General features: G+C 39.2%; 2 protein-coding genes across 2 annotated transcripts in view; both read left to right on the top strand.

Moving 5' to 3' along the window:
• Window positions 1-224: 224 nt before the first annotated feature.
• The window catches only part of NEB (nebulin), a 109713-nt gene continuing 83301 nt past the window's right edge, over window positions 225-26636 (top strand). Inside the window, exons 1-25 of the mRNA XM_071746364.1 lie at window positions 225-334; window positions 1066-1186; window positions 1750-1827; window positions 6059-6100; window positions 7037-7237; window positions 7837-7944; window positions 8680-8784; window positions 9088-9192; window positions 9304-9408; window positions 10131-10235; window positions 11176-11280; window positions 11470-11577; window positions 12123-12239; window positions 12826-12927; window positions 13010-13117; window positions 13212-13316; window positions 14883-14981; window positions 16437-16541; window positions 16634-16741; window positions 17383-17694; window positions 17839-18045; window positions 18267-18371; window positions 19374-19481; window positions 24897-25208; window positions 26037-26243. Of these exons, the coding sequence (XP_071602465.1) occupies window positions 1783-1827; window positions 6059-6100; window positions 7037-7237; window positions 7837-7944; window positions 8680-8784; window positions 9088-9192; window positions 9304-9408; window positions 10131-10235; window positions 11176-11280; window positions 11470-11577; window positions 12123-12239; window positions 12826-12927; window positions 13010-13117; window positions 13212-13316; window positions 14883-14981; window positions 16437-16541; window positions 16634-16741; window positions 17383-17694; window positions 17839-18045; window positions 18267-18371; window positions 19374-19481; window positions 24897-25208; window positions 26037-26243 (3024 nt within the window). The 5' untranslated portion in view covers window positions 225-334; window positions 1066-1186; window positions 1750-1782. The remainder of the gene's footprint in view (window positions 335-1065; window positions 1187-1749; window positions 1828-6058; window positions 6101-7036; window positions 7238-7836; window positions 7945-8679; window positions 8785-9087; window positions 9193-9303; window positions 9409-10130; window positions 10236-11175; window positions 11281-11469; window positions 11578-12122; window positions 12240-12825; window positions 12928-13009; window positions 13118-13211; window positions 13317-14882; window positions 14982-16436; window positions 16542-16633; window positions 16742-17382; window positions 17695-17838; window positions 18046-18266; window positions 18372-19373; window positions 19482-24896; window positions 25209-26036; window positions 26244-26636) is intronic.
• On the top strand, window positions 20869-24731 carry LOC139797312 (nebulin-related-anchoring protein-like). The gene is made up of 6 exons (XM_071746253.1): window positions 20869-20883; window positions 21284-21595; window positions 23104-23310; window positions 24103-24207; window positions 24369-24476; window positions 24684-24731. The coding sequence occupies exons 1-6, from the start codon at window positions 20869-20871 to the stop codon at window positions 24729-24731; spliced, it is 795 nt and encodes a 264-aa protein (XP_071602354.1).

The following is a 26636-nucleotide window of genomic DNA, read 5'->3' on the forward strand; positions in this document are numbered from 1 at the left end:
CTCTGAGGGAAGAAGATGTGCATGTTTTTCCCATCTCAGTGCTCCCTTGGATTTGCCAGGGATCTGTTTCAGCAGTCCTGGTGAAGCTCAGTCAGGTTCTGCTGTGTTTTGGGTTTCCTCAGCTCCCTTTTCCTTCATGGTGCTGTGAACAGGTGGCCTCCTCTGGGGTCACCAAGTATATTTAGGGCTGAAATTGGAGCGGGCTGGAGCCAGATTGGCTGTGTCAGCCACGTGTGTAATTAGGAGCCCATGCACCAGGCTTGCTCATCCTCTGCTGCTCTGGAGGGAAGGCTGGAGAGGCTTTGCTCCTAAGGATATTTACTGGATGGTGCTGGTAAGACCATTTTCATGACATTTGTCCTCTGATTTTAGAGTGGGATGTTGAGCTGTTTCCTGGCTCTGTAGTTTTTTTTGGAGCAGTTGTCATGCCTTGCCCATGGGAATCCCATTTTTTGTCTGGCTGATGAGTTGCAAATTGCAGTGAGAGGAAAGGACCTGGAGCTGTTTTGGAAGTGTAATGGTGACAGTTTGTATGGATTGGATCCTTATACCCAATCCCTGCTTCTTGGGTTTATTCTTAAACATTGGGCTCCTTGTCCACCCAAAACACCATTTGTGAATCGAGTTATTCTCGAACCATTTTAATAGCTGCTTTAACAAATTTAATTTAATTTTTTTTTTTTTTTTTTTTTTTTTGGGGGGGGGGGGGACAGGACAGTTTTTCTCAACGCATTGGAACTAAAAAGGCAGAGTGCTCAGTGTTCCTATATTTAACCTGCATTACCAGACTTCACTTGCCTCAGAAGGAATTGCAGTTTAGGCAGCTAAACAAAACCCCCCCGTCACGGCAGTATTAGCTTACATGGCAAATATCTTTGGGCTCAGGAGCAGCTGTTCCCAAGCCTCATCCCCTCCCAACATTAGAAACAGGACTGTGGGCTCTGGGGGAAAAATTATACCTTTGCCTCATAGCAAAATCATTGTGTTAATTAATTCATCTAAAGGTTTTGACAGTAGCCTGTGCTTTGTAATCCGGCCAACTCTGTGGGTTCTCATATTTTCCAGGTCTGAAGAAATACAGAGAAAAAAGGCACAAGAGCTAAAAAAAAAAACAACCCAAACCAAAATCCCAGAGCATCCATATAGGCTAATGCTGGGAAGACAGAAAGTGCATCATTAACCTAAGGTCATATTTACCATCTTTTCCTGATTTCTGTGCTTCTACTTGTGAATGGATATAGTAAAATATACAGATAAAGCTTCCATGCAAACAGGAGCTTGAATAACAGAATTTAAATAGCATATATTGGTCACAAAAAAACCTCAAAATAATTTTGTTATAATGACCAAAAAAAAAAAAATAAAAAATTCTTCCTCTGATTTTTCTTTTTAACATCAATTAAATTCCAATATAGGTTTACTATTAATATTTACTATTACTATTAGAATAAAGTATTTGTCCTAAATTGTGATTTATATCCTTATGTTTGAAACAGAACACAGTGCTTCCCCACGTTGGTTAAAAACAAAGTAATGCCAGATCCCAACTTTAATTCTCTTTGTTGTTCAAATTCTTTCATTAATTATCCAGCAACTTCACCATAATTTGATGGTGATCAGACTGTTGACCATTGGTAAATTGGTTCAGATGGACACAGGTGTTTTATTAACTTAATTAGTTGCTTTTCATAGTACTTTCAGTCTTAAACTAATACTGTATATTCACCCTTTCATTTGCTGCGTGACCAGTGAGTGGGGGAGAGACAAAAGAGAACCCTCAAAATGGAGGAAGAAGAATATGAGGAAGTTGTGGAGGTAAGAGAAAACCTGAAAGTAGAAATAATAATTTCCTGCCTTGTGAATGAATATATTCATCAGTTTTATGAGATGTTGCTCCTGAGCATAGGTGGTTGCTTGCTGCTTTCTCTCTGCAAATCAGGGTATGATTAGATATATATTAAATTAACACTAACAAGAGTCTCCCTGGTTCCTATCATAGTTTCTCAGTTTAAAAAGGGATTGTAACCCTCCCACTCCCCCATTGCAAGGTTATGTGATTACTCTTCTGCATAATTATAGATGCAGTGGGCCATCTCTTTTCCCTCCCAGCTTGCCCTCTGGCATCCAATCCATGCTGGAGGGGATGACTTTAGAGGCCACTCTCTAACCTTGCCTCTGTGCCCACTGCCATGCAGGCACACAGCAGTTTTGTGCCACCAAGGGACCATTCACCAGCCTCAGAAAATGCAGAGTTGGGCTTTGACCAACACCTGGAGATAACCATGGAGATGCATCAGGGATTAATTTGCCAATAGTTTGTTGAAACTCACAGTTATACACCTAATTATTTAGTCTCAGTAATTTGGTTAAAAGAATCCCCAGGAATGAGGAACCTGCAGTTTGCTTTTATGAGGAAGTACCCTTGGAATAATGACTTTGCCATGGAAACTGTACAGGGGGTTAACAAACACTGTGGTCTAACCTGTTGCATTATTACTATTGTGGAACGGCCTCATGGTATGAAATACATAACTAATGGTAACAAATTCCTCAGCATTTGAGGAAAAGAAGAAGATAGTACAAATGTAGACTTCCCCCAACTCTTTATCTCCATGCTAAATTCAATGCACAGTTGGTTTCAGGCAGTCTTAGAGTACTGAGTCCTGGCTGCTGACTTTATAGATGTTACAATAAAATGAAATGGCTTGCCAGTCAAATTGGTTAAATGTGTTTTGGAAAAGAAGTGTCACTGTTCATAAAGTTCTTTTTAAAGCTAATGTACCACCCAGGTACAAAGACACCAGTCCTTCATTAAGTTTCCTATTGACACCTTACTCACAATTGCCTTTTTGCTTCTTGAGCAGTAAGTGCTCTCTGTAGCAAAATGCACATTTATTTGCCATCAATGTGTATTTCTCGCTGTCGGAACTTTGGCACGTTGGGCTTTTTGTCTACACAGCTCCGTTTCATTCTTTGTTTTTGATTTTCTCCGACTGCTTTCCTGTAACCACATCCCTTGAACAGACCAAGGTGGTGCTGCTTTAGTTGCCATCCTCAAGGTGTTCATAGTGAGAAGTTAAATGAGACAGGAAAAACACCATCTGGTACAATTTTAAGTCAGCTTGGGCCTTTCCAGAGTTTTCTCAACTGGATTTCCCCTTCCAGTTTGAATTGCCTGTTGTAAAGAGTTCTACCAGAAACTCATCTTCAGAAAGAACACAAAATTACTGCTGAATGACAAGTGGCCAAGCAAACACTGTGGGTTTTAAGATCCTGTTTTGAATTGCACTGGAGTTATGAGCAAAAAACCCCCAGTCAATGGCCCAGATCTTTGCTAACTTTGCAGAGTTACTCGAGGCTTGGTGGGAATTGGGACACAGGAATGGCCTCGGAACCTCCCAATGGGCAGCAGAACCACGGGATGGTTGTGTGAGCCTAACTTGGAGCAACAAGTTTTGGGAAAGGGCTTAAGTTCGAATTGGATTTTTTAAAATTATTTTTAACGGCTCGGTCCAAAGGCCTTTCCGTTGCCGCAGTTTGAGCTCATCACCCCGAGCGTGCAATTGCCAAGGAGATTCTCTAAGGTGAAAACAGTGTTTTTGATGCTTTCTCCTCTCGGAGAAGTCTGTGGCAAGTTATGCACCTTCTTCAATAAAATCGCAGCAATTTGCTACGTTTTAGGTGATATTCTTCTTCATTGAGCAGCGGCGAGAGGCAGAGGGCGATGTCTCAGCCCGGCCCGGTTGCCACATGCGGCGATGGCGCCACCGTGTGGCCGCCATTTTATGGACCGAGGGAACGGCTTGGGTGTGAAGGGACCTCGAGGCTCGCCCAGTTCCAACCCGCCCAGCCATGGGCAGGGACACCTCCCACGGGCTCCCAAGCCCCGTCCCACCTGGCTTTGAGCACTGCCAGGGATGGGGCAGCCACAGCTTCTTGGGCAACCTCGGTCTCGCCACGCTCACAGTAAATGATTTCTCCCTCAGAGCTCATCTCAATCTCCCCGCTCAAAGCCATCCTCATCCCATCCCTCCAGGTCCTTGTCCCAAGTCCCTCCCCAGCTTTCCTGGAGCCCCTTCAGGCATTGGAAGGTGCTCTAAGGTGTCCCCATTGCAGCCTTCTCTGCTCCAGGCTGAACACCCCCAACTCTCTCAGCCTGGCTTCAGAGCTGCTCCAGCCCTCCCAGCATCTCCATAGCCTCCTCTGGACTTTCTCCAACATCTCCGTGTCCTTCTGGTGCTGGGAGCTCCAGAAGTGGACACAACACTCTGGTTGGGGTGTACGTGGTGCTCTGTGCCGTGGCTGCAAACATCTCCTCAGGAGAGGGGTGGCCATGGCCATGGCGGGCTCTGTGTTTGCTCCGACCAGAGACATCTCCAGCTCCAGAGCTGTGAGGAAAAGTGAAGGGGAAGAAGCTGCTAGGCAAGGAGTGAAGCCAGCGAGCACTGTAAGGCAGGGAAGTGGTTCCTGTTGGGTCTCCAGAGTGATCTGGTGGAGATCCCTCAGGTGCACAACAAATCGGTGATGGAGTCTGTCAGAAGACACCAAACGGGGTGGCTGTGTGGATCTGCTGGGGGGAGGGAAGCCTTACAGTGGGACCGGGAGAGGTTGGACTAATGGGCCAAGATTAATGGTGTGAGGTTTAGTGAGGCCAAATGCCAGGTCTGGCACAGGGGTCAGAACCACCCCACGGGGAGCTACAGACCTGGGGAAGTGTGGTTGGAGAGCTGTGAGGTGGAAACAGACCTGGGGGTGTTGGGTGGCGGTCAACTCAACATGAGTCAGCAGTGTGTGCAGGTGGCCAAGGTGGCATCCTGGCTTGTGTGAGGAACTCAGTGGCCAGCAGGGACAGGGAGGTGACCATCACCCTGTACTCAGCTCTTGTGGGGCCTCAGCTTGAGCACTGTGTTCAGCTCTGGGCACCTCAGTACAGGAGGGCCAGAGAGGTGCTGGAGGTGTCCAGGGAAGGGCAACAAAGGTGCTGAAGGGCCTGGGGCACAAATCGTGTGAGGAGCTGAGGAACTGGGGGTGTTTGGTCTGGAGAAGAGGAGGTGAGAGGAGACCTGATGGCTCTGTGCTACTGCCTGAAGGGAGCTTGGAGTGAGGAGGGAAACAGCCTCTGCTCCTGAGGGATGGGATAGGAGCAGAGGGAATGGATGGAAGCTGCGCCAGGGGAGGGTCAGCCTGATGGTAGGAAATATTTTTTCCCTCAGAGGGTTGTCAGGCATTGGAATGGCCCAGGACAGTGGTAGAGTCCCCACCCCTGGAGGTATTTAAAAGGCATTTGGAGCTGGTCCTTAAGGACAGGGTTTAGTATTGACTGTGGTGTTGGCCAAAGGTTGGACTGGATGAGCTTGGAGTCTCTTCCAACCCAAACATTCTGGGATTCTGTGAACCAGTCAGCAGGCTTTGCACCATCAGAGGTGAGGAAGAGGGTGACAGCACCTTCAGGAAAAGCAAGGAAGGAATGCTAGCTTGAGGCCCTGGCTCAAGGGGTGATGGATGGTGGCTGTCAGGATGGAGAAGGCAGGAATCATGCAGTCATTTTGGTCAGGTCACACAGGAGGAACATTATTAACACCATTCCTACATGCTTGGGTGAACTTTAGCTCAAGTTGCAGCCAGTAACTCTTGGTGTTGTTCAAGGATCTATAGGTAGGAACAACTCTGAGGGCAACATCAGACAGAAACCTACTGTAGTTCTCCCAGTGTGCTACCATGCACTTGGAAAAATCCTTTTTCTTTTTTTATTTTTTGAAAACTGGTTCTTTCTCATGGTTATCATTATCTTCCCTCTTGCAGGTAAGATTAGATAGTGATCCTTCATTAGTGCCTTGACTGAGGAATGTATGGAAAAACATCCAACCATTAATGCTGAAACTCAACAGATGTTCAGAATTACCAAGCATGCAGATGTGACTACATAGATACCTAAGATACCTATGAACTACAGCCCTGTGTCTCCAGAAATGGTTTTTTAAAACAGCTTAACAGAGGCTTCTATTCCATACGATCTGGCCTAATAATTATTATTTTCTTTTCTTTTTTTCAATAGTACTACGTTGAAGAGACTGTTATTGAGGAGGGTGAACCATATGAGGTAAAGGTCCCTGTGAGGCTGCATGATGTATACATATGAATGCCATTAATGCATAATGCACTAAGAAAAGCACACAGCTTCACTGGTTTGTTGTAAACTCAGCAGCAGGTGGTGTTTTTCACAATGTTCACCTTGGCAAGTTTCAAATTCTCCAGTGCTTTCAGTGCCCAAACTTAGATGAACACTTGCATTTTTGAAAAGAGTTTGAAGACAGAAGCTTGTGGTGGTGCTGAAGTAACTAAGAGCATCCTGGCATAGCACTAGTGAGATGCAGTTAATGTTCACAAAGTAAACAAACCTTCTGTTATATAAATTATGTATATTCCTCACTTTAATATTTAGTGCTTGACATGTTTTCTGGTTTGTCTCATCCTAATGCAAACAGCTACCAGACATCTGAGCTTTATGCATTCCCTTTCAAAGGCACTTTTTTTTTTTTTTCTCATAACACGAACTGATCTGAAAAAAACCTTGCCACTTATTCAGGTGATTTTTTCAAGCACATTTTTAATTCATGATGGTTATTTTTAAATTATGTCAATTAGAATCATTAATACAGTTATTGCTTACAGTGTGAATACGTTGATAAACAACATCTTCAGGGAATGTTAATCATTTAGAACAGACACAACAGAAATCCCAGCTCCTCTGGGGAATGATTCCATGAGTTTGATACAGAAATCATCCAGTCAGTTTATCCCTTGTGGGTTTTTTTTTTAGGTTGGGTGATATATAGTATGCATAATGGTTAATGCCATTAACCATTTAATTAGAAGTTTAGTTAGAAGCAAAGTGCCACTGATTTTCTATCTCACAGGTGATTCCTGGATAAGAACTGAGCATCCTTTAGCACATAGGGGAGGTAAAAAATACTCATCATCAAGATGTTTTTCAGTTATGAAGCAAGTAATTTTATTTTTTTTTCTGTATTCCCAGGTGGTCACTGAGATCACTGAGACCATTAGCAAAGACGTCTCAGGTCCTACAACCACCACTTACACCACTAAGCATGAAAAACCTGCTGAGGATGGAGCAGCTCCAGCCAGAAAGAAGACAATAAGGACAAAAGTGGACACATCTAAGTTTCTGACACCTTATCTGGAACACAGCAATAAAATGAAGGAACTATTCAGTGAGGTAAATTGTTCACAGGCCTTTTATTTCTTGAGGAACACCAACTTTAAATATATTTAATAGGTATTATTGCAAACTTTCACACTACTATTTGGTCTCCTATACCTCATTGCATGCTGTGTATTTGTGTCATTTGCTTGGAATTAGCCACTCACTTGCCTGCTTCTTGTTTAAGTGCATTAGGTAATTCTTAAGCACCATTGGATCTCCTTTCCTAAATTTTAATGTATATTACCTACCAGTGGTCTCTATACCTGAGATTATTGGTCTGGGGCTGCTACCCTCACCCACAGATTTTCCTTATCCTTGGATACTGAAGCAAATAACTGAATTTATCAATACCAAGCTTCTAATGAGAATATAATCAATTAGAGATGATCTGAACCAAACTAAAGTTAGAAATGGATTTTCTATTGTGTCAGATGGATGGAGGTCTAAAATCATCATAATCCTGCAAATATGATTGAGTAATAGTTTATATTATTGAATAATCTTTCCCAAATTCCTGTACAAACCAGGTAAATAAATCTGTAATTGCTACGTACAATTCTTCCAGAGCTGTAGAATATGTGTTAATTATATTTCTCATTATTTTATTTCAGAACAAGTACAAAGAAAAATTTATGAAAGAGAAAGGGAAGCCATATGCTTCCACAAGTGATACCCCAGAAATTCGGAGAATCAAGAAAGTTCAAGACCAGCTCAGTGAGGTAGGTATCAATTGTCACAAGAAAAATAATAAATTATATATATGTTATTATTATTTTAGCTCATCCACCCCTCTGTCTTTTAAGCAGCACTAGTCTACTTTTTTTTCAGTACACCTCACAGCTTGGGAAAACAAAATCCACATTGGAAAAGCTTCTTGATTCTTCTCACAGTAACAGGGAGGGTTGATTTCCTAGAAATGGGAAAAATCTGAGGGGGTGGTCACCTACCTGCTGCTCAGCTGAGTGTGTAGGACCTTTTACTCCACTCCTGGATGAGGTTAATTAATCAGGAAATGTACTGCAGCATCCACAGAGCTTGCTGGCAGCCTGGGGGGCATCAGGGGGATTGGGTGCCCAAGCTGCTTGTTTGCCATGGCACTGATCTGGGTCTGGCACAGCTTGTTAGTGTTCACATGGTCAGGAAATGCATGGCACAGGGCATCTTTTGCTCTTCATTACACACACTCTTAGAAAGAACTCTAATTACAGAGTTAGACACTTTCAAAGGTCTGACTCCAAAAGCTGCATTTCTTTCTTAATTAATTACCAAAACTCATTCGTGTCCACAGACTTTGTTTCTAAGGAACAACCAGTCCTAAGTGCTTTGTTGAATTCAGGGTTTGGGTTCTTAGAGAATTAAGTGTCACAGTGTTAATATTCTGTTGTTTTAAAAAAAAAAAAAAACTGTCTGTTTTTGCTGTAAAATGGAGTATTTTTTGTTGTGCATTGATCCAGGTTAAATACCGCATGGCTGGGGAAGCTGCCAGGACTATTTGCCACGTGGATGAAAAGGCCAAGGATATAGAACATGCAAAGAAGGTGTCACAGCAAGTCAGCAAGGTGAGGGATTTTTGATGTTCTGGCAAGGTTCTGAACTTCAGTGGATCATGGGCTTCCTGATATAAACAAAGTTTTAAGTTTAGGGCACTAAAGCAATGTTTATTTAGAAGCAGAGGGAGAGGTGGCAGGGAAGTTAATAAATCAGGCATAAACACAATCTCAAATGTTTCCAACTGGTGTCTTCAAATGTCACTGTCTCAAGGTAACTTTCACTTAAAATAATCTTTAGAGCAGGTTGTTTTGTCACAACAGTAAACATTTTTCTAATGGCAGACTAACCAACATGCTGATCTTCCCTTCCAGGTATTATATAAACAGAACTGGGAGGAAAATAAAGACAAATACCTGCTCCCCCCTGATGCCCCAGAGCTTGTGAATGCAATAAAAAACACAGCGATGTTCAGCAAGGTAAGAAAAAAAATTTTTAAAAATCACAAATCTAGGCAGCTGAAGTGCAAGAAACATTCTAAGTTGGAGATTAATTAATGATGAGTATTTTGGCACTTTTCTGTGATTTAGAAACTCTATACTGAAGAGTGGGAAGAAGATAAAGCTTTGTTCTATCCATACAATGACAGCCCAGAGCTCAGAAGGGTGGCAGAGGCTCAGAAGACTCTGAGTGATGTAAGTATCAAAGCCTGACTGGCAGCTGGGTCACTGCTAGGGTGTCACTTGGTGGAGTTTGTAGTGGCCTTTGACTGGATATAAACACTTCATAATGGATCAGAAGAAAAAAGTGATAGGTTTGCAGTGATAGCTCTGATAGCAGTGCTGTTTCTTTATAGTATCAATCTGTTGCTAGTTGCTTGCTGGATTATGAATGAATGAATGAAATACTTAATTTATTAAAGAGCTTCTGAGTTAATCAGTAAGAAGACCTTGAGAATCACCCAAAATGCATGGAGAAACTCTCAAGTCTGGCTGCAAGCCCAGTTCACTACTGGGGGTCTACAGATCTGTCTGCCTAAAACAGTGGTAAGAAAATCAGAAATTTGTGAGGCTGTGTGATTTGCTGATACTTAGTTAAACAGAGCTCAACCAAGGATTTCAGGTCTTGCTCAAAGATTTCAGTGAATTTTACAGTTGCCCAGGAGTCCAATTGTCCATTCTTGTCAGGAGCAACAGAGTAATATGCTTGAAAACTTTTCCAGGGAACTGTTTTTTTTTTTTTCCCTGTCTCTTCTCAAGAGACATTTTCATAGAGCTCCAGAATTCATTGACTAAAAGAGTTTATGCTGCAGTAGCTGTGCACAGAACTACTTTTGTTAATGGTGGTGCTGGCAGAGTTAAGGGTAAATGCTTGAGTTGGTAGGTACTGGAAATGTTTACTTCTTTTGTATTTTCAGATTGTCTACAAAAAGGGACATGATGAGAGAAAATCTAAATACACTTGTCTGGCAGATCCACCTGATGTGGAGCAAGCCAAGAAAGTGACAAGGCAGCTGAGTGATGTGAGTAAATGCAGTACTCTTCTCTCTCCAGAAACCTCTCTTGTGGAGTTAGAGAGGCAAAGAGGTACCTAAAAAAGGGGAAAACAAAAGAAAAGACAGGAGCCTATCTGAAGCCCCCTTAGATTTTCAGTTCTGTTCTTTCCCAGGTGCCTCAGAGAAAATCCAGCCAAGTCTGAGGTGAAAGGCAAAACTTTATTCTTGTCAGTGAATTCAAGTTTACACAAAACTCTTCTGCTTCTACCATACACACATTGCTCTTTTTTTTTTTCCTTTTCTTTTTTTTCTTGTTTTTTTTTTTCTCCCACTTTACACTTTCTGCATTTACAGGCGAAGATAGTAAATAGTATCCATTTTGCTCTTCTCTTAAATGTAAATAATGACATGTAAATATGTATCTAGTTTTGGAGTAAATTACTTGCTTACAAGGATTATCCCCATTTTGCTGAGAAGTTTCTTTGCTCAGCTGCACAGAATAGATTCTAAATCTTCATTCCAGTGTCAAGCCATTAGACCAGTGTTTGCTGAGGTAACTGGAACCAAGTCACACAGTCTTGTAAGATAAAGTAGGATTTAAATTCAGTTCAGAATTTAGTTATTGTGAAGAAGACATGCATGGTTTTATTGCTGTGTATTGCAAATTACCTGCTGCTTACAATTAGAGAGTTACAGTATTGACTCATGGCTGGAAAACCACTAATAAATTATTGCAATGAGCCTGTTTGAAAGGTGAAAGGAAGTAGTACTTAATTTAGAGAATATTTCTTGAACCATATTGAAAACACCATACTTAAGGTGTCTTTGACAATAACTGATAAAATGGTTTTAAGGTAGATGTAAAATCTAAAGCAACTTTAAAAGGAAGACTGGTAAAACCAAAACTGTCAGGTGAAAATCGAGCTGTAGCTTGGGGATTAAATTTTATTTTTTGGTTTCCTTATAGGTTATTTATCATGAGGACTATAAAAACAAGATCCGAGGCAAGTGGAGTCAAACTCCATGCTATGATATTGCAGTTGCAAAAATGAATGCAGAAAATCTAAGTATGGTAAGTGAATTCTTCAGAAGATCTTGGGTTGAAGAGCTTTTTCCTCTGTTTATGTTAACATGGGAAAATACTGATTTTTTTTTTGCCTGTTCCACTAGTCCTGTTGCTGGGAGCCACTTTGCAGATGGGCTGATTTATAATGTAAGTGCATTTGATGCATGGTTATCTGTTCCTTTCTCTTCCTAACAGAGAAAATACCAGGAAGACTTTGAAAACATGAAAGACCAAATCTACTTTATGCAGACTGAAACCCCAGAATACGAGGCTAACAAGAGAGTGTCAGATAATGTCAGTAAGGTAAGTTACATGTGCTGCCTGAGTTTTGGACAGAAAAACCCATCACTGGGAACCAGGACCAACTTAAAGCTGATTCTGGCTCAGTATTTTCAAACTTACTCATCCTTGCTGGGTGTGACTCAGTGGTACTGTGCTGGCCCATCTTCTGTCCAGATGCAGGACTGGTCTGGCTTCTGCATTTGCTGCAGTGGTATGAGCATCAGCCAAGACAATCTCATGCCAGTAACTTGTGAGAATCTGACTGTTCTGAGATTCTGACTGTTATCTGAACAAATACAGTGTCTGGAGAGGGGCTTAGAAGTGGGGACATCTACTAAACACCTCTCATTTGTCTTCTGACATTCTGATGGATGCCTCCCCTCTCACCATCCATGCACTCCTCTGGTCTGAGTGCCTTTCATGGCCCTTTGCCATCATAAATCCTAAGTTAGAAAGCTGGGGAAATTTTCCTGGAAGCTTCAAGATGGATATAGGTTATTGAGTGTTTAGCTTTATTAATACTGATTTTAAAACCTCATCCTTTTTTGTCTTTATTCTTTGGAAAGAAAAAATACAGGGCAGACTATGAAAAGAACAAAGCTATTGCAGACTACAATGTGCTTCCTGCTACAGAGAACCCATTGCTAAGGCAATTAAAAGCTGCAGGAAATATTCTGAGTGATGTAAGTATTACCAAAGCACAGCTGAATGCTTTTCAGTCATGTACAATAAAAGCAATCTGTCATTTCTTCACAAGGATTCCCCTTTGGATCTCTTAGTATGTGGCATGTTATGAGGATACCTAATCTCTGTATAGTTCATTTAGGTCTCTGTGGAAAATGGATCACAAAGTGACAGTTCTGCCCTCACTGTTTTAAGGAACTTCAGCTGATGCTGATAATAGAATGTGTGGTGCTTTTGCATGTTCTTAAGGATTGTATTCTGGTCACTCACTGTAATGGCTCTCTGGATTTCTCTCTTTTGGTTATTTTCATCTGTATGGAAAATGGCTGCATATTTCTCAGTGTCAGAAGTTCAGAAACCATTGGGCAGATCCCTCTGTCTTCCCTTACAAACCTAAGAGTCACTAAAATAAGTTGTGTGTTTTTTTGTTTTTTTTTTTTTAAATAGTTGGGAAAAAAGTGCCACCTCTTTTTTAATCTTAAGGGAAAGCTTTTCTTTGCAATCATTTCAGAGTTTTGTGATTTTTCATGTGTTGTGAGTTGCAGTGAAATCTGCTGCATTATGTGACATTGTTTTCTTTTACAGAAATTGTACAAAGAAGCCTATGAGCAAGCAAAAGGAAGCAGTATAAATTACTGTGACACACCCAAGTTCCAGACTGATTCTGCTCTGAAGAATTTTAGTGATGTATGTATTTGATTTATGTTATGCTGCTTGGTCCTGACATCCTTGACTACTTTTATTTATCAGCTTGTGATTGTTTTTCCAGATCAAATATAAAGATGCATATCAGAAGAATATTTTGGGACACTATTTGGGCAGCTTTGAGGACCCACATCACATACACTGTATGAAAGTTGAGGCCATGAAGAGTGATGTAAGTGTGGCAACCATTCTGTTTTCACCATCATATTTTAATTTCAGAGAAAGCTCTGTTACAGGTTCTCACTCAGTGTTGATTTTATCCCTAGAAAAATTACAGAGCAGACTATGAAGAGGAAAAGACAAAATGCTACTTCCCTCAGACCATAACTCAGGAGTATGAAGCTATTAAGAATTTGGAGCAGTATAAAGATGTAAGTACAGGACAGTAGTTGGTATCAAATAGCCAGTTACATGCAGAGTGTCTGCTTCTGAGGTGTGTAAAAATTGAGAGTGATTCCCCTTCAATGACTTTTCATTTGCCCTTATTAACATCTGTGTCTTGAAAAAAACCAAACCATGCTAATCTGTATTTTAGAGCCTTTTGTGACATCTAGTGACCAAAACAGATATAGCACAATCTTTTTTTTTTCCTAATAAATACAATATAAAATAAGAGGAACAGTACCAAAATGAAGAATGAACCTCCAGCTTTACCTGCTTAAAACAACATATTTTTGCATTAATCCTTTAAAAGTCCTTTAGTTATTTTTTTATAGTAATTTTAGATATCAATTTGTGGAAAATACTTAAAATGCATATTTGTATGTACTGTACTAAAATGTATATACTATAGTGTACATAATAATTATAATGTAGGTTGTACCTTTTAATATTTATCAACCTATTCAAGATATTTTACATTAATACTTAAAAAATCTTTTTACATTAATACTTCACATTAAATCTTTAATTAATACTAAATTTTAAATAATTAAATACTAAAAATTAATACCTTACATAAACTCTTTACATTAATACTTTAAAAATCTTTTTACATTAATACTTCACATTAAATCTTTAATTAATACTGAATTTTAAATACTTGAATACTAAAAATTAATACTTTACATAAAATCTTTACATTAATACTTTAAAAATCTTTTTACATTAATACTTCACATTAAATCTTTAATTAATACTAAATTTTAAATACTTAATTAAATACGAAAAATTAATACTTTACATAAAATCTTTACATTAATACTTTAAAAATCTTTTTACATTAATACTTCACATTAAATCTTTAATTAATACTAAATTTTAAATACTTAATTAAATACTAAAAATTAATACTTTACATAAAATCTTTACATTAATACTTTAAAAATCTTTTTACATCAATACTTCACATTAAATCTTTAATACTAAATTTTAAATACTTAATTAAATACGAAAAATTAATACTTTACATAAACTCTTTACATTAATACTTTAAAAATCTTTTTACATTAATACTTCACATTAAATCTTTAATTAATACTAAATTTTAAATACTTAAATACTGAAAATTAATACTTTACATAAACTGTACATTAATACTTTAAAAATCTTTTTACATTAATACTTCACATTAAATAATTAATACTAAATTTTAAATACTTAAATACTAAAAGTTAATACTTTACATAAACTCTTTACATTAATACTTTAAAAATCTTTTTACATTAATACTTCACGTTAAATCTTTAATTAATACTAAATTTTAAATACTTAATTAAATACTAAAAATTAATACTTTACATAAACTCTTTACACTAATACTTTAAAAATCTTTCAGAAATCCAGTTGCTCTCTGATTCTGTTAGAAATTAAGATGAGAACACTGTGCATGGCAGTGTGATCTGCATGCATGCCATAACTGCTCTCTCAGCTACTGTCTTATAGAATAGCTTTCCTTATATGCATTTTCTGCCAATATGTTTATTATTTTCCCTCAGCACACCTACAAAAAACACCCTGATCAAACCAAGTTTACTCAAGTGACTGACTCTCCAGTACAGAAGCAAGCAGAGATCAATACCAAGCAGCTGAGTGATGTAAGTAAGCTCAGAAACATGGTGCTTTCACTCTGGTGTTACCAATTTAGTAAGCTCAGAAAACAAGGTGCTTTCACTCTGGTGTTACCAATTTAGTAAGCTCAGAAACATGGTGCTTCACTCTGGTGTTACCAACTTAGTAAGCTCAGAAAACATGGTGCTTTCACTCTGGTGTTACCAATTTAGTAAGCTCAGAAACATGGTGCTTTCACTCTGGTGTTACCAATTTAGTAAGCTCAGAAAACATGGTGCTTTCACTCTGGTGTTACCAATTTAGTAAGCTCAGAAAACAAGGTGCTTTCACTCTGGTGTTACCAATTTAGTAAGCTCAGAAAACATGGTGCTTCACTCTGGTGTTACCAATTTAGTAAGCTCAGAAAACATGGTGCTTCACTCTGGTGTTACCAATTTAGTAAGCTCAGAAAACAAGGTGCTTTCACTCTGGTGTTACCAATTTAGTAAGCTCAGAAAACATGGTGCTTCACTCTGGTGTTACCAATTTAGTAAGCTCAGAAAACATGGTGCTTCACTCTGGTGTTACCAATTTAGTAAGCTCAGAAAACATGGTGCTTCACTCTGGTGTTACCAATTTAGTAAGCTCAGAAAACAAGGTGCTTCACTCTGGTGTTACCAATTTAGTAAGCTCAGAAAACATGGTGCTTCACTCTGGTGTTACCAATTTAGTAAGCTCAGAAAACATGGTGCTTTCACTCTGGTGTTACCAATTTAGTAAGCTCAGAAAACAAGGTGCTTTCACTCTGGTGTTACCAATTTAGTAAGCTCAGAAAACAAGGTGCTTCACTCTGGTGTTACCAATTTAGTAAGCTCAGAAAACATGGTGCTTCACTCTGGTGTTACCAATTTAGTAAGCTCAGAAAACATGGTGCTTCACTCTGGTGTTACCAATTTAGTAAGCTCAGAAAACATGGTGCTTCACTCTGGTGTTACCAATTTAGTAAGCTCAGAAAACATGGTGCTTCACTCTGGTGTTACCAATTTAGTAAGCTCAGAAAACATGGTGCTTCACTCTGGTGTTACCAGTTGCTGCACTGTGGCCACCTTCACCCTGTCATCCAGTTGGAGGAGAACACCTGCAATGGGTGTGCAGGTGAATGTGCACACACTCAACATTTCTGTGCACTCACAGTTCTGTTCCAGTGGGAGATCACCCAGAGACCACCTAGAAGTGAGAGGGGTTTTAGCTGAAGTGGCTGTTCCTGGCCAGCTGTAGAGCACATGGCTGTGGTTCTGTTTCTGCCCATCACTCTTAAATCTGTTCTGCACCAGTTAAGTCCATGGGGTTTACACCCCTCACTTGTCAAGGAGCAGGGTTTCATCTCTGTCTTTGTGAGTCAGGCAGCACGAGACCTTTAAGCTGTGTCACTCCTTGTTATTTAGCATTTGCAATCCATAAACACAGAACTCCTAAACTGCTTTCTTCATTTTTCTTTGCAGATAGAGTATAAATCCAAAGGTGAAGAAATCATTCACAAGTACCACCTCCCTCCAGATGTGCCCCAGTTTATCCAGGCTAAAGTTAATGCCTACAACATCAGTGATGTAAGTTCAGTTTGAAGCCAGGGGTTCAAACTCACAATATGAAGTTTCTGGTAGCTTGAAGCAATTAATTTGAAATTCACCTTTTCTTCTAGAACTGTTACAAAGCGGGTTTGGAAGAATTAAAATCAAAGGGATATGATCTAAAAACTGATGCTATTCCTATCCAAGCTGCCAAGGCTGCCAGGCAGGCTGTTAGTGATGTAAGTACATCCTTCTGGAAGGAACTGTTGAATCCAAAAGAGTTTACTTAACATTTGCAGTTATGTTTATTAAGGATATCAGAAGATTAACTTCTTAATTGCCTTTTTTGAGCATGTTACTGGACATATTTAACACAGGAATACTCTTACTGGTGTTTTATTTCTTCTCTAATGCATAATTACATTGGGAAAAGGCTGTTTCAGTGTGTCATGCTCTGTGAATAAACAGCCTGTCTTGTACTTGAAGGTAAATCATGAGGAGCAGGTCAGTGGTGACACTCTGGGAGCCACAAACCCCTTAATTCTCTCTGTCCTTAATTATAGGCTTGATCATAAAAGAGATGAAAGGCTCTAGGACATCACTAAGGTTTGGGTAAATTCTTGGAGATGGCCTCATGGGAGTGCCTTAATATTTTAAGACTCCTGTCCCACTTGTGATCAGTACCAGTGAGATAACACTCCTCAGAAAGATAATTAGTAGTGAATTGTAAAGAGATTTATGTCTGGTTTTATTAAGATGTATTAAATGTGAGGGATCCTCTTTGTGGAAAGCAAAGGGGTAGCCTTTGCTTTTAACTTACTTATTGTTAAGTGACTACACCTAAGCTGATAATCTCTGTGTTTTATTTATATTCAAACAGGTTAACTACAAAAAAGCCTATGAGCTTTCCAAGGGCAAACTCATTGGCTTCAGGAGCCTCCAAGATGATCCCAAACTTGTTCATTATATGAACGTAGCCAAGATGCAGTCTGAGCGAGAGTACAAGAAAGATTATGAGAAAACAAAAACTAAGTACAACATTCCACTGGATATGGTCAATGTTGTAGGTGCCAAGAAGGCTCAAGAGATTATCAGCAACAATAATTACAAGAACCTCATACACCACTATACTTATTTGCCAGATGCAATGAGTGTGGAGCTCTCCAAAAATATGATGGAGATTCAGAGTGATGTAAGTAAAACCTCATGTGAGCAGGAATTTTTTGGAGATGCCTCAAGCTAAAACTGTGAAGACCCAGGAGAAGTCCTTGAATTGTTTGGTTTTTTTTTTTCTCATTCCTAAATTTTAAAACATTTTTTTCCCCTCCCTTCTCAGAATGTATACAAATCAGATTATAACAACTGGATGAAAGGCATTGGCTGGATCCCCCTTGGCTCACTTGATGTAGAGAAAGCAAAAAAAGCTGGAGATGCCTTGAATGAAAAGAAATATCGTCAGCATCCTGACACCATTAAATTTACAAGTGTAACAGATTCAATGCCAATGGTTTTAGCTCAGCACAACACCAAGCAACTGAGTGATGTAAGAAATCTTTCATTCTTGATACAACATAGTGATTTTATTTTCTTAAAGCACATTTATGATTTCCATGTTACTGTCTGATATTCCATCTATAGATGTTCAATTTTAAAAAAACTTTAAAAAATAGCAACTTGTTGCCATGAATTAAACATTGTTGCATTTTCTTTCTTAACACTCCTTGTCTATCCTGTACTTGTCAACTTCTTTATTTTTCCTTGCAGAGAGCATACAAGCAAGAGGGTGAAAAAGTAAAACATAAATACACCTTGGATGCTGATGTTCCTCAGTTTATTCAAGCCAGAGTCAACGCCTTCAATTTGAGTGATGTGAGCATATAACCAATGGTTCAATAACATATTTTTTTTTTGGCATTCACTTAATAGAAACAGTAACTTTTATTTCTTCATGCATTGATACTGAATATAGAAACACAAGCTCTGAATTCAGCTAAATTTCCAGTTTTGTGCTTGCTAGGCAGATTTTTAAACAGGAACAGAAACTCGTTTTGGGGCTTTATTGCCAAACTCCTTGGACAGACTGAATGAGGCACCCAGCATGACTTCTTATCAAATTCCTAGGGGTTTGGAGGCTTATGTCATAGGCTTTTATCCAAAACACATTGCATAGACAAGCAGTAGATGTTCTCTGTATCTTGCTTCCTGCTGCTGGGCTTTCAAAGAAAACTCATCCAGTGGAAAGACAGCAATGCCCTTTTCTGCTCTTCAGCTACCAGTCTGCTCTCTGTCACTCCTTGCATCCATCCAGCACCATAAAGGTCTCCACTGATAACATCACTTTTATTTTCTTCATGATATTACATTTTCTGGGGGAGTTACCAAGCCCCCAGGAACTAGGTAAAAGCTGACATCTGCTTTAACCCCATCTTGTGAAAGCCTTGAAATATTATTTGTCTGTCCAGATGCTAATTGCTAAAGAAACCCATCAGCTAGGCTGCTCTCTTCTGTCATTTAAGACCATAAGGCCTGATTTTTAAGCTAACAGGAAAAAAATTTCTAAGAGTTGAGACAACAGAAAAAGGGAATGCCACTGGTAAGATTTTCCACATAAAAACTGCAAAGAATACTTATGGAGTTAATGATTTTAGCTGCATGAATTAAACTGTCTTGAGGGACTCTCCTATCTTTGTAGTATATTTATTTATCATAATATAACTCTAGTTCATATGCAGGTAAACATTGCTTTTCTTGCAGTTGCACAGATTATACTGAATATTTGGATTCCTATGCCTATGATAAAAAAATGGGCTTAAACAACTGTGTTTAATTTGCTCGTAACGTGGCAAACTCATTCTCTTTTTTCCCTACAAGGCTAACTACAAAGCAGAGTGGAAAAAAACCATTGCCAAGGGATATGATCTGAAACCAGATGCCATTCCTATTATTGCTGCTAAAGCATCTCGAAATATTGCAAGTGATGTAAGTATAATTTACATAAACTGGAATACATAGATTCATAGAATCATAGAACTGGCTGGGTTGGAAGGGAGCTCAGAGCTCATCAAGTCCAACCCTTGCTCCACTCCCCCCGTGGTTCCCAGCCCATGGCACTGAGTGCCACATCCAGGCTCTTTTGAAATATCTCCAGGGATGGAGAATCCACCCCTTCCCTGGGCAGCCCATTCCAATGGCTGAGCACCCTCTCCAGAAAGAAATTCTTTCTAATGTCCAACCTAAACCTCCCCTGGCACAACTTGAGACCTCTTGTGCCCTCTTGTCTTGCTGAGAGTTGCCTGGGAAAAGAGCCCAACCCCCCCCTGGCTCCAACCTCCTTTCAGGGAGTTGGAGAGAGTGATGAGGTCTCCCCTGAGCCTCCTCTTCTCCAGCCTCAACACCCCCAGCTCCCTCAGCCTCTCTTCTTAGGGTCTGTGCTCGAGTCCTTTCACCAGCCCAGTTGCCTCCTTTGGACCTGAAAAAAAATTGTTTTTGAGAGGCCGTGGTGATTTATTGTGAGTGTGTGGAGCCACCCCCCGAGAGGCTCCAATAAATACAAGGGCTGGGGAGGGGGACACAGAGGGACGGTGACAGCAGGGGGGGGCACACGGACGGGGAGGGCAGTGGCCTGGGGGTCCCGCCCCCCCCAAACCAGGGCACGGCCCCACTCCCTCCCTGCTCTGCTGACGCCTGCGCTCGGCTGGGGTGCGGCGAGTGGAGCTGGGGGGGCATCGATTTGGGGAACCCCACAGAGGTTCTGAGGGCTCAGCCTCCCCCTTACACCTCCCCCTTACACCTCCTGCATTGCAGCTCTCTGTAGCATACTGTGCTACGGAGCATCTGCTGTGCACATGGAGTGGGACAGAGACAACTCTGAGAACTGAAACTCTTTTGACACTGTAAAATAATAAGTGAATTCAGCTGTTTACATGAACCTCCCCAAGCCCCTGGTTCCTTGGAAATGCCTCATAATGTGTGTGAGTGCTGGTGAGCTGGGGCTGCTTGTTGTACATGCTTAGAATTCAGCTTCTCCAAAGTTCCTTTGCTGAGCTCCTAGATGCTGGAGACCTGTGTTTCTACTTCTGTGCAGAAATGAAGCTCTTTTCTGGCAGCTGTGTCAACTGGCAACAATAAAGCTTCGGGCACTGCCAGACACAAGCTCTGAAAGGAGATTTTGAACGCAGAAATAAATTCACTAACATTAGCAAAAGGATGCAGATGATTTCCATTCTCCAATTAAATAACAGCTGAATATTGAGGTGTCTAATTGGTTGGTAGTTCAGGGCTTTTCAATAATATCCTTTTGTGCTAGTCTTTTAATTAAAAGCTGAATGTTCCTGGAAGCCAGAAGTCTTTGGCAGTAAAATGCAATATGACAGAGGCAATGGTGAGGAGGGCCATATAGCTGCATACCAAGGTGTAGATCTATACTAAGGGTTAAGGCATTGTGGAATCCAGAAATCCTCTTTGTTTTGGGGCTTAAATAATCTGTAAAGAAATAATCCCCATCCCTGGAGGCATTTAAAAGGCATTTGGAGCTGGTCCTTAAGGACAGGGTTTAGTATTGACTGTGGTGTTGGCCAAAGGTTGGACTGGATGAGCTTGGAGTCTCTTCCAACCCAAACATTCTGGGATTCTGGGATCAGATTTTGCTGTCTGAAAAACAATTTATGAGCTCCTAGAATGAACTGCAATTGTTAAAATACTGAGTTTCAAAATAGGAAAATGATGAAAAGGATGTTTTCTCTTTCCCAAGTGGATAAGGCTTTCTTTCCCTTTGTCTCTAGCACAAGTACAAGGAATTATATGAGAAAGACAAAGGCAAGCAGATTGGATACCGGAGCCTGCAGGATGATCCTAAGCTTGTTCATTACATGAATGTGGCCAAAATGCAGTCAGACCGTGAGTACAAGAAGGATTATGAAGTCAGCAAGACCAAATACCACACTCCTCTGGACATGTTCAGTGTGACAGCTGCCAAAAAAGCCCAGGAAGTGGCTACCAGCTCTGGCTACAAACAGCCAATTCACCGTTACACACTCCTGCCTGATTCCATGAACCTGGAACTGTCAAGAAACATGATGAAGCTTCAGAGTGATGTATGTAATGATTAATCAGCTCTTTTTCTTTTTTTTTTATTTTTTTTTTTCCTAAGAATGACTTACATTATTAACCTTTCAAGGTCAAGAAGTAAACTAGATTAGATTAACAGATTGAGGTGTAAAATCCTGGTCTGCAACTCTGTATTTTCCAAATATTATCAGAATTACATGTTGCTGATAAATTCTAGAGAACTTACCTAGCAGTTAACAATTTTCTTTACATATTTGGCTGATTCTCAGAAAATAAGCATATTTTTCTAGTTCCTGTGTTTTTATAGTTGGATTTGTAATGTGATATGGCAGTCTATGTACAAAGTCTAACTACCTTTTAAGTTTATCAAATATATGCATCATGTATGTTTGTATTATAGCTAAGGATTTGAGATTTATTTATTTTTCTCCCTTTTCCTCCCTGCCATTTCATCCTCCAACAGATACATGTGCCATGCATGATAAGGACTCCAAAATTTTTCATAGTTTCCATTAAGTTCTGTGGCTTGGTTCAATTTTATTTTTTTCCACTAATGTGACCATACTGTCTTGTTTTTCCAGAAATTGTTTACTTTACTCTGCATTATTTAACAGCCTTCTGAAAAAATATAAATTCCCCAAAATATTAATAATCTGATTTTAAAATGTTCATTTGATTCTAAGCATTGTCTGGAGAGGACAATGTGTATGCTCCTGTTGGCCAGCAGGTAGAAGATCTACCTTCAGACAGTGCAGTTTACAAATACAGGGATTTTTATTTCATGTTTTTAGCTTCCTGATTGTATTTTTACCTAGCCTGGCTGAGCTGCCTGAGCTTGCTTGGCTGTCAAAATCAGGATGTTTGCAAGAAGTGTATAGATAAGGTCAAATTTTGCCTGTATACACATGCTATGAAAGTGTGTGGTCTTTTTTTGCAGACTCTGATATTCTTCCTATTAATTCTAACCCTTTAGTTCAGGAACAGGGTTTTTTTGTTGTTGTTGTTTTGGTTTTTTGTTTGGTTATTTTTGTTTTGTTGGTTTGTTTTTTTTTTTTTTAAGCTTTTTAACCTTTATCTATTATAAAAGCCATATTATGCAAAATTATTGAGTAGGAAAGGTGTCAATTCAACATTGTGCAGAACCAGGCCACTGAGCAAAACTTGCTGGAAAAAATTCTGTGAATCAGTTTTCCTGTGAAACTGAGTTTACTGACAAAGAGTGCAATTTAAAAATTATTATATTTTTGTCAGATTTTCACACTCAGAACTTGCTCTGAGGTCTGTGCACTTGATTTGTAGTGGGAGTTGATTGGTATTTATTTATCCCTAACACATCAATAGCTTTTAATGTTATACTCAAGATTAGGAAACAATAGCAGCTATTCAGGCTTGTCTAAATTTTCCTTAATTTTCCTTAAATTTCTAAATTTTTGAAGGACCAGGAGGCGTTTTAAGGGCTCAACATTTACAGGCATTCTAATTTTTCTCTTCTCACTGTCTTTTTCCTTGTTTACTTTTTTTTTTTTTTTTAAAGAATGTGTACAAATCAGACTTCAATAACTGGCTGAGAGGAATTGGCTGGGAACCAGTTCAGTCCCTGGATGTAGAAAAGGCCAAAAAAGCTACAGAGATCCTCAGTGACAAGAAGTATCGGCAGCATCCTGACCAGCTGAAGTTCTCAATCCCAATGGATGCAATGGAACAAGTGCTGGCAAAGCAGAATGCCCAGACCATGAATAAGGTGAGAGTTTGGTCAAATGATCATGACTGAGCCAGACATTTGTCTTGCAAAACTTGTGGGATTCCCACTGAAGTCATTACAATTTCCAGTGGGTGTCCTGGTTTGCTTGGTTAAGACTGGATACCAAGAGATGCTGGAAGCCTCAGGCTGGATTCCTAATTAGGGGAGCTTAATTTTTTTTTTTCTTTAATTTTTTTTCTTTGTGATTAAAGATATCTTCTTCAAATTTATATTCCTTTGGTAACCTTTGCTATTTTTCTTCAGGAAGTAGTATTCCTAGTCAGTGAGCTGAAAAAAACCCAAACAAACCTGAAATTCTGTCAGTTTTGTACAAGTTTCCTTGAAAAACTTTAAATTTGTCCCTAGATATCTGGAACACCTCTGATCCTTATTCTAATTTTGCAATGGAAAGAGAGAGTGTGGAAAACCAAACCAAACCAACTAAATTATTTGCATTAAAGGAGGGAAGAACACAGACTGAAAACCCTCAGTTTCAATATTTATTACTTATCAAAACCTAATTTGCAGATTTCTCAAATAGAGCACTAAAGAAAGAGAAGGAATACAACATGGGCACTTGGCAGTTATGTTTGTCAATATTATTTGTAACTTCTATGTAACTTTATTTAACTTTAATATAACTTTATTTAACTTTGCTTTATTTAACTTTAACTTTATTTAACTTTACTGTACAGTAAACTATAATTTATTGCAAATTAGCAAAACAGAAGCAAGCTCTTGTTTTGTGGGTGCAATGCCTTTTCAAAGCTCAGTATTTATTTGTGATTGCAGAGGCTCTACACTGATAAATGGAACAAAGAGAAGACCAGCATTCATGTCATGCCAGATACTCCAGAAATTCTGCAGTCCAAAGTGAACCAGATCACAATGAGCAATGTGAGTTGCTGTGCTCACAGGGTCTGTTGCACAGATTACAAACTGGTGTAATCTTGGTGCTTTCTGTCTTCTTTGGAAATATTTAAATTCAGATGTGGAGTATGCCAGTAGTTCTGCACCTTCCTAACAGAGTACCTGTTCTCTTTTGCATTTTAAACCAGAAACTTTACAAAGCTGGATGGGAGGAAGAGAAGAAGAAAGGTTATGACTTGCAGCCAGATGCTATTCCAATAAAAGCAGCCAAAGCATCCAGAGACATTGCAAGTGATGTAAGTCTGATTTTTCTGGTAGCTCTCAGAGCAGCTACAGAGATGGTCAGGAATGTTTTCAAAGTGCTCTGATATGCACAGCTGTGGGGTTTTTAAGGATCATGCATTGTCTCAGCTTCAGCTATATGCTTGATGGGATAAACCTTTGCAGTGCTTACTCTCCACTGGGATAACACCAAGTTGTGCTTTTTTTTGCTCTTTGTTCAGCAAGCTCCTGAGCCTCACGTGTCTGTATTCCATGGACACGTGTTCTAAGTTCTCAGTTCTATGTCTGAATAACTTTAAACGACTAAACCTGAGGTCTTGTGAAAACAACAGCTAATTTCTATGTTTTCAGAGATAATGCTGACCTCTATTAGTGCATTATTTATTTTTTTTTTTCTTTAAATGTTTGCTGTTCTCTCTCTTTCCTGCTCTCAGTACAAATACAAACTCGCCTACGAGAAAGCCAAAGGAAAACACATCGGGTTCCGCAGCCTGGAAGATGACCCCAAGCTGGTGCACTTCATGCAGGTGGCTAAGATGCAATCTGATCGTGAATATAAAAAAGATTATGAGAAGGCAAAGACTCGTTTCCACACTCCAGTTGACATGGTCAGTGTTGTGGCAGCCAAGAAAGCCCAGGAAATGGTTACAAATGCAAACTACAAGAACTTGATCCACACCTATAATGTCCTGCCGGATGCTATGAGTCTTGAGCTAGCCAAAAACATGATGCAGTTACAAAGTGATGTAAGTGAGAATCTTCATGCTTTGCATTATGCATACAGAGATGCTTAGTTCATGAAAGTGTGCTGTTATGTAAATAAAACTGTTTTCTTTGTGAAATTAGTTCAGTTATATACTAAAACGCAGTAAGAAAAATGGGACCCTCAGCAACGATAGCCACTGTATTCTCCTGAGATTCTGAAATATTAAATTACACCTCTGAAGAATTACACCTTCTTTCTGAAGAATTTGGCCTCAGAAATAAGAACTTTTTATGTATAAAGTAAATTGCATGTTTACTGCTTACACATCCCATCAGGTTCTTCAGGAGTAATACTGGTGTGCAGGACAAGACAGGAAATCTTCACCTTTCATTAATAGTTTTAATTTGTACTTCCAAAAAATTATATTTCAGAAGAAGGGGAAACCAGGTTAAATAGCTGTATTCTCAGATTTTGTGGGATGTTTAACCTACATCCTTTTTGTAGGATGTTTAACCTATTCCTTTCCTGAAAGGAATAGAGGGTCCTTTTTTCCTCAATATAGTGATTCAAGATAATTCTCTTGAAGAGAATTAAGACAATTAAGTCTTTACTTGCCTGAGCAAGTAATGTCACACAAACAATCTGTGTACATCCCAAGGAGGATCTGAACATGGTATAGGAGGCAGAATCACAAAATAGACACTACTGTAATAGTTGTGTTTCTAAATAAACCTTGAATACATCTGATACAGTTTGCCTCTTTTTAGAGTATGTACATTCCAAATCCAACACTCAATAAACACAGGAGGTGTGACAATTTACAGACTTTTACATACACCTCATTATTTTATTGTCTTGCTGTTTCCAGAACCAATACAGAGCAGATTATGATGAAACTATGAAGGGTGTTGGCTGGGTGCCTCTGGGCTCCCTGGAAGCTGAGAAGAACAAAAAAGCAATGGAAATTCTTAGTGAAAAGAAGTATCGCCAGCACCCAGACAAGTTGCAGTATTCTGTTCCCATGGATTCCATGAACATGGTCTTGGCTTTAAACAATGCTAAAATCATGGATGAGGTAAGAAAGTAACCATCAAAATTCATTTAAGTTTGCAGAAATGAGAAACAAAATTTACCTGATGTAATAGTCAATCCTACTGAATGTGTAGCTTTGGAAATGGTCCATTTTGACAACTAATGATTATGCATGTCTATAATTGTATTTCATCTTAATAGACCTTTAATGTACCTGAAAGCAAAGCATGACCCTAAAATTTCTAGGTCATGTTTTGTTATTATTAAATTTTATTATTTTATTATTTTATTATTTTATTATTAAATTTTACCCAAGCCAACTGCTTGCAGACTTTACATGGAAGGGCTAAAACACTGGAGTGACACCTTTCAGAAATCTAATTTAGTTTTTTTAATTTAAAGTCAGTTTTATCCAATGCCTGTTAAATTAATATGA

This window comes from Heliangelus exortis, chromosome 6 (genome assembly GCF_036169615.1).
Source record: "Heliangelus exortis chromosome 6, bHelExo1.hap1, whole genome shotgun sequence".
Lineage (NCBI taxonomy): Eukaryota > Metazoa > Chordata > Aves > Apodiformes > Trochilidae > Heliangelus > Heliangelus exortis.